The sequence below is a fragment of the Leopardus geoffroyi genome, chromosome A3, assembly GCF_018350155.1.
Source record: "Leopardus geoffroyi isolate Oge1 chromosome A3, O.geoffroyi_Oge1_pat1.0, whole genome shotgun sequence".
Classification (NCBI taxonomy): Eukaryota; Metazoa; Chordata; class Mammalia; order Carnivora; family Felidae; genus Leopardus; species Leopardus geoffroyi.
The window spans coordinates 118,844,822-118,857,383 of NC_059336.1; the positions used below are offsets into that span (position 1 = coordinate 118,844,822).

A 12,562-nucleotide genomic window follows, 5' to 3' on the forward strand; every position below is an offset into this window, starting at 1 on the left:
CCATTTTCACTCCTTCAGGTATCTCAGAGGAGGGCTCCACTAACTCAGGTGACCTCCTCCTCGGTTACAATGACCCACCTCTCCCCCAGGCAGAGGGACCTTCGGCCTCCACCTTGATTGCTGGATAACTCAAGAGCCTCTTCCCAAAGGTGTCAAATCTGCTACCTACTCCTGTCCTTGGGGAGCCTGCTTCAGTAACAGCTCAGGTCAAAATAAGTAAGACAGGGAGCAAACCTGTACGCTGTAACCAATGTAGGAGTTATGTGGAGGGAAAGCTAACTTTTACCATGTCAAGGTTAAGGGGTGCCTGGGTGGCTCAGTCGGTTAAACATCCGGCCCTTGGCTTCAGCTCAGGTCACAATCTCGTGGTTTCGTGGGTTCAAGCCCCATGTCGGGCTCTGCGCTGGCAGTGCTGAGCCTGCTTAGGATTCTCTCTCTCCCTTTCTCTTTGCCCCTCCCCCATTTGCACTGCCTCTCTCTCAAAATAAATAAACTTAGGGAAAAAAAAATTTTTTTTTTTAAGATTTAAAAACGCAATGTCAAAAGTTAAAAAGATTGTTGGATGAAGACCAGTTTTTCTCCATTTCCCCCCCTTTTTTTTGCAGTTTTATTGAAATATAATTGCCATATAACAGTCCATAAGTTTAAGGTATACAATGTGGTGATTTGATATACGCACGTATTGCAAAATGATTACCACAATAAGGTTTGTTAACATAACATCCCATCACATAATTACCTTTTTTTCCCTCAGTTTTTCTCTATCTTTGCTGGAAACCTAACTCAAGGTGTACTCTGAGGAAACTAACTGGAGATACACCCAAAGGACTGCATTGTTCTCAACAACAAAAATGATTACTTATGCATGTCAAAGCTCTGGAACGATTTCTCATTGTGCTCCAATAATACTGGGAGGTAAACAGTGCAGGCTGTTATTTATATTCTTCCAGTTCCAAAAACAAGAATAACTGTGGCCTCTTACAGTAAGAAGAACCACTAATTAAGAAATAAATGAAACAGGGGTGCCTGGGTGGCTCAGTCAGTTAAGCGTCTGGCTTCAGCTCAAGTCACGATCTCGCGGTCCGTGAGTTCGAGCCCCGCGTTGGGCTCTCTGGGTTGATGGCTCAGAGCCTGGAGCCTGCTTCTGATTCTGTGTCTCCCTCTCTCTCTGCCCCTCCCCCGTTCATGCTCTGTCTCTCTCTGTCCCAAAAATAGATAAACGTTGAAAAAAAAAAAAAAAAAGAAAGGGGGAGCCTAGTGGGATTTGACTTGCTCAGATCACACCAATACTTCATGACAAAGCTGCTGTCAGAACCCAGGTTTCCTGACTCCCTAAACCACTGCAATGTGCTCTATATTTCTGAATAGAATAGGCCCCAGCTTGGATGAGGTTTCACAGAAAGGTTACACACTTTGGCTTTGTGGAGATCCTTCAAAGTCACACGAATACCCAACTTCCTGTGCAGAAATGCTCTGCTGAGCAAGAGGATGCTTTCTGGAAGGCTCTTCTTGGCCTGGACTCTGGGAGGCAGGGCCGTTCCTCAGGGGTCTGGCCAAGTTCCAGGTGGCAGCTCCTGAGAGTCCCAGCTGCCCGTGGAGCACAGAGAGTCTGGGACAGCTGGGGCTGAGGTGCCCACTTGGGAAGGCCTGGGTCCCCACTTGGGCTTGCCCATCTGGGAAGCACAACAGAGTCCAGAAGGTGGGCTGGGTGGGCTAGGCACATGACAGACAGAGGCCCTATGGGCAAGGGCTCTGCTCAGCAGAGGAGCAGAGCTATGGGTCTGGGGGAGAGGGGGGTACACCCTGGGAGCAGAGAGCATGGAGAACATGGGAAGGGTCTCTTTAGAGAGGCGCCTTCCTTTGCTCCCACCTTCAGAATGAGCTCGTCCTAGTGGGAGCCCCGAGGATCTCCTTATCCTAACCTCTCCCCCTAAGTAAGCTCCAAGGGAATGGGCCTGCAGCTCTTGTGAAAAGCAGGCACTCCGGTTCCTCCCCGGGCCCTCCGGTCCTGGGATCCACACTGTTCTCTTGAGAGGAGGCCTAACTCCTCACCGTGCACTGCATCCTGGGGCCAGCTTGACTTGGTAGGGGGGCTAGGTCTACAGAGCAGCATCCCCTTGTGCCCCTCCCCCACTGTCCCTGTGCCCCTGGCAAGGGCTCTAACCTCTGGCAAACAAAGCAGCCCAAAGCAAAGGGTCAACTCTGTGAGATGGGCAGAGGGAGCACAGGAGACAACCGAGGCCTGGAGCACTAGATTCCTAGGTGTTGTAATTACTGCTCTGCCACCCAGTATGTGGTCTTACGATTCTTATTTAATTTCTCCACATATTTAGCTGCTTCATCATCTATAAAGAGAGGATCCTACTGACCCTTCCATACTGCCCACTGGCTGCTGTAAGGAAATTATGTGGTAATGCATGTGACGGGGCTGGGTGGACCCAAAGATTCGAGCCCACAGAAATGCCCTCTTGGGATTGCAGTGATTAACGGTGAGGTTCTTATCAAGAGTAAATGTAAGAGCCAACCAGCGACTCTTCCACTTTTACCAGACAACCAAGAAAGACGCTGTGTTTTGTAAAAAGGACTTCTGGTAAACTCCTTTTGGAATTTAGCGCCAGGGAAACACGTTGGTGATGGCACGTGAAGCTCTATCCACCACCCACAGCATCTCCAAATACACCTCCAGTGCCAGCAAGGCCTTGAAGCCAGAGTGAAGCTCAAACGCCACGGTTTTAAATGTTCCTGCGGTCTAACTGCATACTTATTGTAAGCTACCTCAAGATTTAAGAAATAGATGAGATATACGTGGTAGATAAATTAGAAGTAAATGCTGGTAAGAGGCAAGTGCAGCCGTCTTTTTGTTAAAAAGAGAGAAGCTGGTCGCGCACCTTACTAGCTCTGTGCCCTTGGTTAAATCTCTTCATCTACCTGCTTATGGGTAAAACGTGGATAATGATTCCTGGAACGGCAATTGGCGAACACAGTGCTATCCAAAGCCTGGGCTTTATTACTAACGGCCTCAATTCCTTCCCTAGGTCCTCCCGGGCGGAGGGGACGGGACACCAGCTCCCGAGGCTGGACTCTCACTGCGGGGCCCCTGGCCCCGCGGACCTGGGGTCTGAGCTGCCCGGCTCAAACGTGGGGCTGCAGCGGCCCCTGGGGTGTCCGAGGGGCCCGGGCGCCCCTACCTGCTGTCCGTGTCCTCCTCCGGGTACTTGTCCACTACATTGATGATGTCCAGCACCACTAGCCCCACGCACAGGATCTGCTTGTCTTCCATGAGGCCGCTCCCGGAGCTTTCTGCCCGCCTGGCTGACGGGGTTCCTCCCGGGCTCTGCGTTTTATTCCCGAGGATTGGGTCCCCACTCCTGGGGCGGACTTGGCTCCTCCTCTGCGTCCTGTGCTCCTCCCCTCAGAGAGCCTTCTGCAGTCTCGAGGGAACGGAGCAGGGCCCTTGCTCCCCACGCCCACCGAGCGGGCCTGGGAACGCAGACCTCCGAGGCCTTGGTCCCCGGCCTTCCCTTAGCAGGTGGCGTGGCCCAGCAGATGGCAACCCTTCCCGCTTCTTGGCCTCATTTCCTCACTTGTCAGGCAGACTCGAAGCTCATGCAAACCTCTCTAGATTGCAGCTAGGCAATCTCCTGAATGCAAAAAAAAGTGCAGTAGAAAGGCGCCCCTTGACCCTCCCTCTCCTGCACCTGCGACTCCCACTCCAGACCCGAGACCGCGGTGGTGCCGGGCCTCGCAGCTGCGGCCTGGCCCCCTCAGCCCTAGCCTTCCCCGGCGCGTCGCCGCGGCTCCGCCCCGCCCCCGAGGTCCAGCCAATCCCAGCTCGAGGCCCCGCCTCCCCCGCCGGGCAGCTGGGGCGGCTAGGTGAGCGACGGAGGTCACGTGACGGGAGTCGGCTCCCAGAGCCCCCTGGCGGACGCCGGCGGAACGGGCGTTCCGGGGAGGAGCGCCTGGCGCGGGCCGCCGGCGGGTGCACAGCAAGTGCGCGCAGAGCCACCGAGCTCGGAGGAGGGGCGACCAGGGTCCCGAACCTGGGGCTTCACCTCCCTCACCCCGTCCGTCCCTTGTGTACTTCTGTCTACCCTTGAATACGTACTGGAGCAGACGGTTTGTTTTGTTTTGTTTTGTTTTTTAGAAAAACCAAGTGTCTTTATTCCTGAATAGTTTAGTATGGCGGTGGGGGCCGGAGCCCGTCGGGAGAGCCCTGCATCGGCCTGGAGGCCAGCTGGAGGAGCAGAAGGTGCGAGGATGGGCTCCTCCGCAGTCGGCCCTGCAGGGGACGGCGAGCAGGCCAAAAGTCTGGACGAGGGGATGCCAGAGTCCCCCACCCGGCGCGCTCAGGCCGTGGCGAAGAGATTGCTCTGGGCGCCTGTGCCACAGAGGGGACAGGGACGGCGGCTCGCCTGGGGCTGGCGTGGCGGGACGGAGCCCCACCCCAGGCAGGAAGCCGGGGGAGCCCCGCCGCCCCAGCTGGCTCTTTGGCCGGCGTAGACACTAAGGGCCGGTCGGGCCCAGCCCCCTGTCTACACCTGTTTGGGCTCCAGGTCCTCGTAGAGCAGGGCTCCGCTGAAGATGGTGAGCGGCTCCTCTGAGTGCGCCAGCTGCCCCATGACCAGGTCGATGCAGACCGTGTCTCCAGCCTGCAGCGGCAGGATGAGGCTGAAGACCCCCAGGGCGCCGGGGCTGGGCTGGCTCTCGGCTACTGGCTTATTCTCCAGGCCTTCAGGCTCGTAGCCACCGGAGTCTATGCGGGCCACGCCCAGGTTGGAGCGGGACAGCACGGCCTCCACTTTCTCATGCCGGTGCCCAGTCAGCACCGCGCTCAGAAAGTAGCGCCCGGTCAGTGGTGCTGTGAACACGCCTGGGAACAAGGATGGCAGTCAGGAGGGGAGACAGGGGGCAGGGGCCAGGGAGGTGTTGGGGAGCCCACCCAGAACTCCTGGACTAAGGAGGAACCTGCTGGCTCTTTTCACCTGTCTTCCACTAGAGTGTTAAGTTCTACCAGGGCACGGAGGGCATTTGGCGTTTTGTTCGTTACTGCGCGCCCAGCACGTTACAGCATCCCCGGGGCCCCAATAAAGAGCTGTTGAACAGAAGCGCTCCTGCCTTCCCCAGCTCACCCCTTACCCAAGCTGTGGTGGAAATGGGTAAATGAAGGAAGTAGGGATCTCCCCAAACCAGAGCATGAGAAGATTTCCCCTTGTCTGAGGGGGCAAGAATGAGAACATATCACCGCACAGCCTTTCCGGTCTCCCCCATTGCCCAGCCAGCCTGCTTCCAGGCTTACCAGTCTCTGGATCGTAATAGCCCCCATCGTTGAGCAGGACTCTGTCGAAGGGCACTGTGCCTGGTTCAGACCGTGGCAAACTCAGGGCAGCTGAAAAGGCCACCAGGGGCACAGGGGCTGCTGGTGCCCCCTCCACTCCTGGGTAGGGGTAAAGGGGGGGGGGGTGTCAGAGTGGATGCTCAGTGCAGAGCTACCTGGCCCCCTTCCCCTCCTGGGTCTCTACCTCCAGGGCTGCCTGAGGCCTTCCATCCTCCAACCCCTAGTTCAATTCCCCTCCCTCCAGCACCAGATGAGAGGAACTTACCCTGCTCTCCTTGGGGACCTGTGGGAAGACAAGAGGGAGCAGTAAGAAGGGGGCAGCTCTCACTAAGTCACTCGGCAAACATCTGCTGAATCTCTCCGCTGTGCTAGGCATCACACAGACTCCAAAGCAGGAAGGGGGGTGTCAAGAAAAGGAGGAATAGGGTCCCTTCAGTGCAACTAGCCCCCAGCCTTTCACACCCTACATAGCCCTGTGAGCCCAGCCTTAGTCTTCAATACAGCAGCGAGGCCACCCTATCCAACTAGCCCATATAGTGACTGTCCCAGTTCCTAGTCACTCCCTGTCAGCCATATAGCCCCCCCCCCCCCATTCCTTGCCCCTTTCCTCCCTTCTCTGTCAAATTCAGAATAGAATGTCGAGCCTAGGGCTGCTAGAGGAGTGGGGGAGTTCCCGCTGCAGTAGGAATCTCACATACCTGGTGGCCCAATGGGTCCCTTTGGTCCATCCTTGCCTGGAGGTCCTGGAGGTCCAGCAGGGCCTGGGGGTCCTTGTATCCCGGGAGGCCCTGGGGGCCCAGCCTCACCTGCGGGCCCTACAGTGACAAAATTCTGTTGAAGGAATGCCACAAAAGGAGTTTCCAAAGGACAAGGAAAGTCATGGCTCCATGGACAGATGGTGGGGCACCTTGCTGCCCGTGCTGGATACCCGGCTGGCGGAGCAGAACCCCACCCCTGCCCACAGGCCTGTCTGAGCTGCCAGTGGAGAGTGGGGAGCCAGGAGCTTGGGTCATCTGTTGTGGACAAACCGACCCCCGGGACAGTGATGGGTCTGCCATTCATGCTGGGCAGAGCAAGGAGAAAGTAGATGAGATTAAGACTGGCTACTGTGTGGTAGGGATAGGAGAAAGAAAAGACTTAAGAGGGCCCCCCACCACCACCTCCCACCGCATGCCTTCTCTCGCCCCCTCACCAGTGAGGTCCTTCAGACTGAGCTGGTGAAGCCTGTCCTCCAGCAGCAGCAGGGAGCTGTTAAGGGCACCGAGCCGCCTGCCCAGGCCCGCCTGCCCCCCAAGCAGCTTCTCCAGCAAGGCTGCCTGCGTCTGGCTGGTGCTGTTGGTTTCCCGTAGCCCAGCCCAGAGCCCAGCCACGTGTCGGGAAAGGCCTTCACGCAGGCCCTGCAGTCCCCCCGCCACAGTGTCTAGCCGCTCACAGACTCCTTCAAGACGGCCCAATCGCCCCTCTAGGCTGGGGCACTGGCCAGCCTGGGCCTGTCCCTCTTCCAGGCCTCGGAAGCGCTCCTCACTCTCTGTAGCATGCTCCGTGGCCTCCTGTTGCAGCCTGTTAATCTCAGAGATGATACGGTCCTTGGTGGCTCCCAAGTCAGCCAGATCGGCACCCTGCCCTTCCACGGTGGTCTGGAGCTCGTGCAGTGAGTCATTGAGAGAACTGAAGGTGAGGATAACCTCGGACAGCTCTCCTTGCAGGGCCTGTAGGGCTGAGCCTGAGCTCCCCCCAAACACACTGAAGCCGTCCAGAGGCCCTCGGCTTGGTCCCCCAACTCCGGGGCCGGCCCCGGGGCCCCGTGGGGGTAACAGGGGGCAGGAGCAGCGCTCCACACCGTCCCGAAGGCGGCCCAGCTCCTCTTGGACACCACCACAGGCCCCACAGCCCTCATCCCCACGGGCCTGCAGGAGACCCTCCAGTTGGCCCAGCCGTGCCGCCGTGAGGTTCAGCTGCAGCGCGAACTCCGCCGTCGTCTCGTCCAGCGCGTCAACACGCCCCTGGAGCTGGCCCACGACCCCTTGCAGCTCCTCCAGTGCAGCCTGCCGGGCCTCCCCGGCTGCTCCCACTTCGTGCAGGCCTGAGCCCACCAGACGCAGCTGCCCCTCGCTGTCTAGCACCCTGCGCTCCAAGGCACTGAGGATCTCGCTCACCTGGGTGTCCTGCTCCCCCGGGGCCCCGGAGCAGAGCTGCCCACACGCCTGCACAGCCCCTGCCACCTGCTCTTCCAGCAGATCCAGCCGCCCACCCAGCTCTCCGCTCACGTTGGCCAACAGTCCCTCCAGCTTCTCCAGTCGGCCCCGGGCGGCAGGCAGCCAGTGGCCCAGGCCCCCAGGGCGCCCGGGCCAGCCCTCCTCCTGCTCCCGTGAGGGACCCAGAGTGGAGTTGAACTGGTCCTCCAGGCGAGAGAGGCGGGATGCTAAGCTGGTGTAGCCCGGGGGATGCCCCCCCTGCCCAGCCGCTCCTCCCAGCTCGGTGCCTCGCCGCCCACTCAACACTGTCACCGAGCCGGCCACTACATCCAGCCTCCGCTCCAGCTCTGCCAGCCGCCGGCCCAGCTCCGGAGGGCAGCACTCCTGAAGGGGCCTGCGGCCCGCGGCCTGCCCGGGGAGCTGCCGCTGCCGCTCCTCCACCGAGGTCAGTCGCTTCTCCAGCACTCGCAGCCGCTCTCTGTCCTCCTGCCGCTGCCGGCGGAAGTCATCCAGCCCCGCCAGGCACACGGAGCAGGACTCCTGCAGCCGCCGCTCCAGCTCCCGCGGCAGCTCCTCACTGTGGCCGGGAGGGGCCGGGGCTGGGGCGGGGGCCCTGCCACCGCCGCCACCGCCGCCACCGCCGCCACCGCCGCCACCGCCGCCACCGCCGCCGTGATGGTTGTTGAGATGGCCCAGCTCCTGGTCATGGGTGGAGACGCGGTTGTCCAGGAGCTGCAGCTGCTGTTGGATCTCAGTGAGGGTCTCGTGCACGCCAGGGCGGGCAGCTGCGTCCGCTGGCTGCTGCCTCCCGTTAAAGGCCGTCTCCACGGCCCTCTGGACGTCTTCCGCCAGGCGCCCGCTCAGTCCCTGCAGGACACCGCGGAGGCCCTGCAGCTCCTTTGTCAGGCTCTGCACCTGCTCCTCCAGCTGCTGCACCTTCTCTGACTCCCCGGGACCTGGCAGAGAGGCGAAGGCATAAGGCGGAGGGGCCGGGCCTCAGAGCTCAGTGCCTACCTCCGAGGCCCTGACTTCCCCGGATCCAGCAAGAGCTCCTGGCTGAGTCAGCCACTCCTTAGCTGGGTAATTTGGGCAAGAAAAGAGGGAAAGAAACTCCATTTACTGGATGCCTCTAGGCCCAATTTGTAACGTGGCTTCCCCCACCCCTTACACCAAACTCCACTGGACAGATATCACAGCTTTCCCCGTTCTGTAGACCGTGAGACTGAGGCTCAGGGGACATTAAGGAACTGGGCCATGGATTACGGGTTTAGTAAGCGGCCGAGGCAAAACCCAGGGCATCCATTTGACCACCAAGTCTACTATCCAGAGTTTCTCTCAGAAACTGTTTTCTCATCTGTGAAATGGGAATATGGGGAGGCACTGTGGACCCCATAACAGTGGATGTTCCTGGGCGGCAAGCACCTGTCCGTAACACCAAGGGACAGGCGAGGTTCCGCGGGAAGCCTGCAGGGGCTCTAGCTGGACGGTGGGAGAATCAGCCAGAAGTTCCTGTTTCCATCATTACAGCATGACTATCTCCCTGGCAGGCAAACACAGCACGTCTGTCCGCAGTGCCTGGTGCACACACGACAGGAAAGCAGGGGGGACTGCTGCATTCTGGGACCTGCAGTCTCCAGAGGCCACCGAGGGGCCTGGGACCTGTAGTCGGGTGCAGTGCATGCTAGGACTTGTAGTCTATCCCCGTGGTGAACAAGCTTCTCCCAGGAATTCCCCCTTCCTCCCGAAGTGGCTCGCAACTGGGAAGTATCTCGGCCACATGTGGGCGTGCGTGAGCACATTCTCTTTCTCAGCCTTTTTTTTCTCTCCCTCTCTTTCAATCTGCTTCTGTCACACACACACGCACACACACCCACCCACACACACACACACAGGGCATGGGCTTCATGGGTAGGCAGAGAATCTCAGTGATCTCACTTACTCCCTTCTATTCCCTTCTGACTTGGGGCACAGGGTTTTTCCCTCGACAACCTGGCCCCACATTTTCCACCCGGTACCAGCTCCCACTTCTCTCCCCAGCGGCTCCCACACTCACCTTCCCCACCTAGTCCACTCAGGTGGCTTCCTGCACTGGAGCCAGAGAGGTTGGGGCGGGCGGGCCGGGGCCGGGGGCGTGGTGTGGTAGGTGCAGGACCCAGCGCCGGGGCAGGACCCTCAGCACAGTCATCGCCCCCATACCCCTGACAGCACCTCCACTCCATATCTGTCACTGTCTTGTAGGCCACTCGGTAGCGAGGACGGAGGAAGCTGCGGTACCTGGGAGAGGCAGAGGGAGGCCTCCTTACTCCTCCCTGTACTGTCAGTGACCCTGGGACCTGTCCTCGGAGATGGGCAGCTGCTGGTGGTGGACAAGGCCTGTTCCTCAGGCTGGGTCCCCCTTACTGTCCAGCATGTGTCTGTGCTCAGCTGACAGCTGTCAGCTTTCTGGCCGGGAGCCAAATCCCTGTTCTTCCTCCCCTTGTCCTATGCTGGAACCTTGAACTCCTCCTCTGGGACCCGACTCAGCCCAGAGAAGGCATTTGGGGGTTGGCAGGGTGGTCTAGGTAACTTTGCCCTCAGTATCCGCCCCAAACTGTTACCTCGGCATCTTCTCAAATGGTTCTGACCAAAGCCCCTGGTCCTGTCCCTTGCTGCCTGCTTTGCACAAATTCCCTGAGTTGGCTGCCCTCCTTCTGTCCTAGCCCAGCCCCACCAAGTACCCATCCCCCAGCACTGGGGCTCACATGATGCTGCGGGGACACTGGGGCTGGCCCCAGCCACAGGGCTGGTAGTCGGGCTTGATGAAGGTCTCCACTCCATCCTCAAGGACACAGCTCACTGTCCGGGTCACCACATAGGCACACCAGTTCCTGTAGGCACAACCCCACCTGGGCCCAAGGGCCAAGACACAAGCCCCAGAGGAGGGCCCAGGGGCTACCAGAGGGGCTGAGGGAGGGTCAAAAGAAGGGCCCCTGGGGACCTGTAGGAGCCAGGACTTTGGCAGGGCAGCTCCCCCCACGCTTTCCTGTGCTGTAAGAGTCGGTAAAGACTTTTCAAGACAGCAAAAGGAAGCACAGAATGGAAAACCACAACTATAAGAAGTCGATTCTCATGGCTGGGGGGTCCTGGGGAATATTCATTCATGTCCCTTTCTGTCCCAATCCCCAGCCTAGCGTGGCCTGTATGAGCCAGCTGGCTGGGTCCCTCTGGTGATCCCCTGGATGCTGGCTTCCACCCACCCCTAAGAGAAGAGGACAGGGCAGGCAGGGGTCCAGCTCAGGGTTAAGTAGAGAATAAGCCATTGATGAACGCTGCCCCTCTCATCGCTTGCCGTTCTACACTCTTGGCCCCATTCATGCTGGCCTTTGATCTGTGTCCGGCTGGAGAGCCCGAAGGGACAGAGCAGCCGCAGCGTCAGAAAGAATCACAGATCATTGGATGGGGCCGAGGAAGCCCTAAGAAGGGATAAAGGTCTGCCGGAGGATACCAGGCTGGGACGCAACGGTCAGCCTGCAGGAAGGCCCAGCCCGTGCCCTTCAGGGGAGTTTTCCCGGGCACCTAACTACGGGTCCCCCTGAGGTAAGGGAGGGACCTATCTATTTAGGGGGCCCTGGAAATGCCCCACGGGAAGGCGGGCTTGTGCAGGGCCACCTGATGGATGGGCTTCCTCTCCCCCTCTTCCCTGCACTAGGGCATACGGCCCCGGAGAGGGTAGCCAAGGCGAGGACCAGGATACCAACCTCCTGACCCACCCTCCCACCCACCTCCAGCCTTGGGCTGGGACCCAGACTCTTACCTGTGGCGGCTGGCAGGCCGGGGGGCACTCTGGGCCTGGGGTTCACCAGGGCTGAGGGCCCCGCCGCCCCCCGTGTAGAGGCTATAACCACGAGGAGGGTAGCTAGCTGCCCCCACGGCTGTGGTCAGCAGGCAGCAGAGGTAGCAGCTCCAGAGGGTGCTGGGGGCCATGGTGGGGGCACTCCGCAGTGGTCCTCAGAGGCACATCCCGGCCTGACCACTGGCGCCTCTGTCTGGAGCCGGGATGCCTCTGCTCCGAGGGACAGCGCCGGGGCCGGGTCCTGTCCCCAGCTTCCTGCCGGCGGCAGCCCCCAGCCACACGCCTCCTCCTTGGCCGCCTGGCCTGACCCCTCTCCCCCTCCTCTTTCCTCCTCAGGCTCCTGTCTGTCCCTCCCTTGGTTCCTTCCGTTCTCCTCTTCTCCACTTCTGAGGGGAGTTTGTTCTCTGTGCCCCCTGGCCTCCTGTGCCTGGTCCCTGCCCCTCTCAGATGCTGCTTCCTGGGCCTCCACCCCCCTCGCCCCAGCTGGCCCTCCTCTGGTCTCCCTATCTGTTTTCCCCAATGACCGGATCCTGGGGGTGACAGGGCTTTGCCCCTGTGGCTGTTCAGAGGCGCAAGAGTGGCTGTGGGGCGGGCCCTGGCCTCCCGCCTCCCTCTCTTGCTCACTCCCTTCCCCCCTGTCTGGCTGGCGGTCCAGCCTCCCCCTTCCTCCCCCCACCTCTCCAACCATCGTGCGCCACATCTGCTTCTTGTTAACTCCGGGAAAGAGAGGAAAAAAAAGGAAAAACAGAGAAATGTGGAGTTGCCGCCAGGCTTGGGGCCAGCCTCTCAGACGGGCCACATGGAGTGGAGCCGGGGCCAGAGCTGGGGAGGAGGCCCTGGGCTGGTCGCTTAGACAGGGAACGGGAGCTGGAGCCACAGCTCCCCTGGGGCTAGGGCAAGCCTCCTCTGGGAGAGAAGACCCGAGAAAGGAGGGGAGGACTGTAAAAGGGAGAATGAACTTGTAGGGCTCAGCAGGGCATCACTCAACCATCTTGTCCAGCTGCCTGCTTTTACAGATGTGAACAATGAGGCCCAGAGTGGGAAAGTAACGTGTCTGAGGTAACACAGCACATCAAGAGTGGGGCTGTGATTAGAATTTAAATACCTAGGTCAGTGACTTGGGAGGAAGAAGTAGGGTAGGTGAGAGAGCTACTGGGCCAGGGAGGAGACGGAAAAGAACACCACTGAGGCAGGCAGGAA

At 59.6% G+C, this 12,562-nt stretch overlaps 2 protein-coding genes and 1 long non-coding RNA gene across 12 annotated transcripts in view; 1 reads left to right on the forward strand and 2 right to left on the reverse strand.

Annotated features, from left to right (window-relative positions):
- LOC123581372 overlaps nucleotides 1-394 on the forward strand; it is a 4,524-nt gene extending 4,130 nt beyond the window's left edge. Inside the window, exon 3 of the long non-coding RNA XR_006703717.1 lies at nucleotides 19-394. This is a non-coding gene — a long non-coding RNA (uncharacterized LOC123581372). The remainder of the gene's footprint in view (nucleotides 1-18) is intronic.
- The window catches only part of KHK (ketohexokinase), a 25,807-nt gene extending 22,013 nt beyond the window's left edge, over nucleotides 1-3,794 (reverse strand). For 2 of the 9 annotated variants that reach the window (XR_006703716.1, XM_045447431.1), the window contains exon 1: nucleotides 3,189-3,794. Coding sequence is in view for 8 of the 9 variants with exons in the window: in XM_045447431.1 (XP_045303387.1) it covers nucleotides 3,189-3,280 (92 nt within the window). In the remaining variant the exon portion in view is untranslated. The remainder of the gene's footprint in view (nucleotides 1-3,188) is intronic. The other 7 variants (XM_045447432.1, XM_045447433.1, XM_045447428.1 and 4 more) reach the window with 6 other exon arrangements.
- Nucleotides 3,795-4,121: 327 nt separating this feature from the next.
- EMILIN1 (elastin microfibril interfacer 1) lies at nucleotides 4,122-11,991 on the reverse strand. Of its 2 annotated transcripts, XM_045447417.1 has the most exons (8): nucleotides 11,324-11,989; nucleotides 10,272-10,397; nucleotides 9,584-9,804; nucleotides 6,528-8,486; nucleotides 6,034-6,150; nucleotides 5,601-5,618; nucleotides 5,297-5,434; nucleotides 4,122-4,870 (listed from the first exon to the last, which is right to left on the reverse strand). In XM_045447417.1, exons 1-8 carry the CDS (start codon nucleotides 11,491-11,493, stop codon nucleotides 4,533-4,535), a joined length of 3,087 nt encoding a protein of 1,028 aa, XP_045303373.1. In that variant the 5' UTR covers nucleotides 11,494-11,989; the 3' UTR covers nucleotides 4,122-4,532. The 2 variants fall into 2 exon arrangements, with proteins under 2 accessions (XP_045303373.1, XP_045303374.1); XM_045447418.1 differs by lacking the exon at nucleotides 10,272-10,397 and having other exon boundaries at nucleotides 11,324-11,991.
- Between the last annotated feature and the right edge of the window lie 571 nt (nucleotides 11,992-12,562).

Coding starts and splice junctions, on each gene's coding strand:
- EMILIN1 (XM_045447417.1), bottom strand. CDS start 11,493: ATGGCCCCCAGCACCCTCTGGAGCTGCTACCTCTGCTGCCTGCTGACC. Junction 9,805..10,271: donor CAGTGTCCCCGCAGCATCAT/GTGAGCCCCAGT, acceptor TGCCTCTCCCAG/GTACCGCAGCTTCCTCCGTC. Junction 6,151..6,527: donor CAGTCTGAAGGACCTCACTG/GTGAGGGGGCGA, acceptor TTGTCACTGTAG/GGCCCGCAGGTGAGGCTGGG.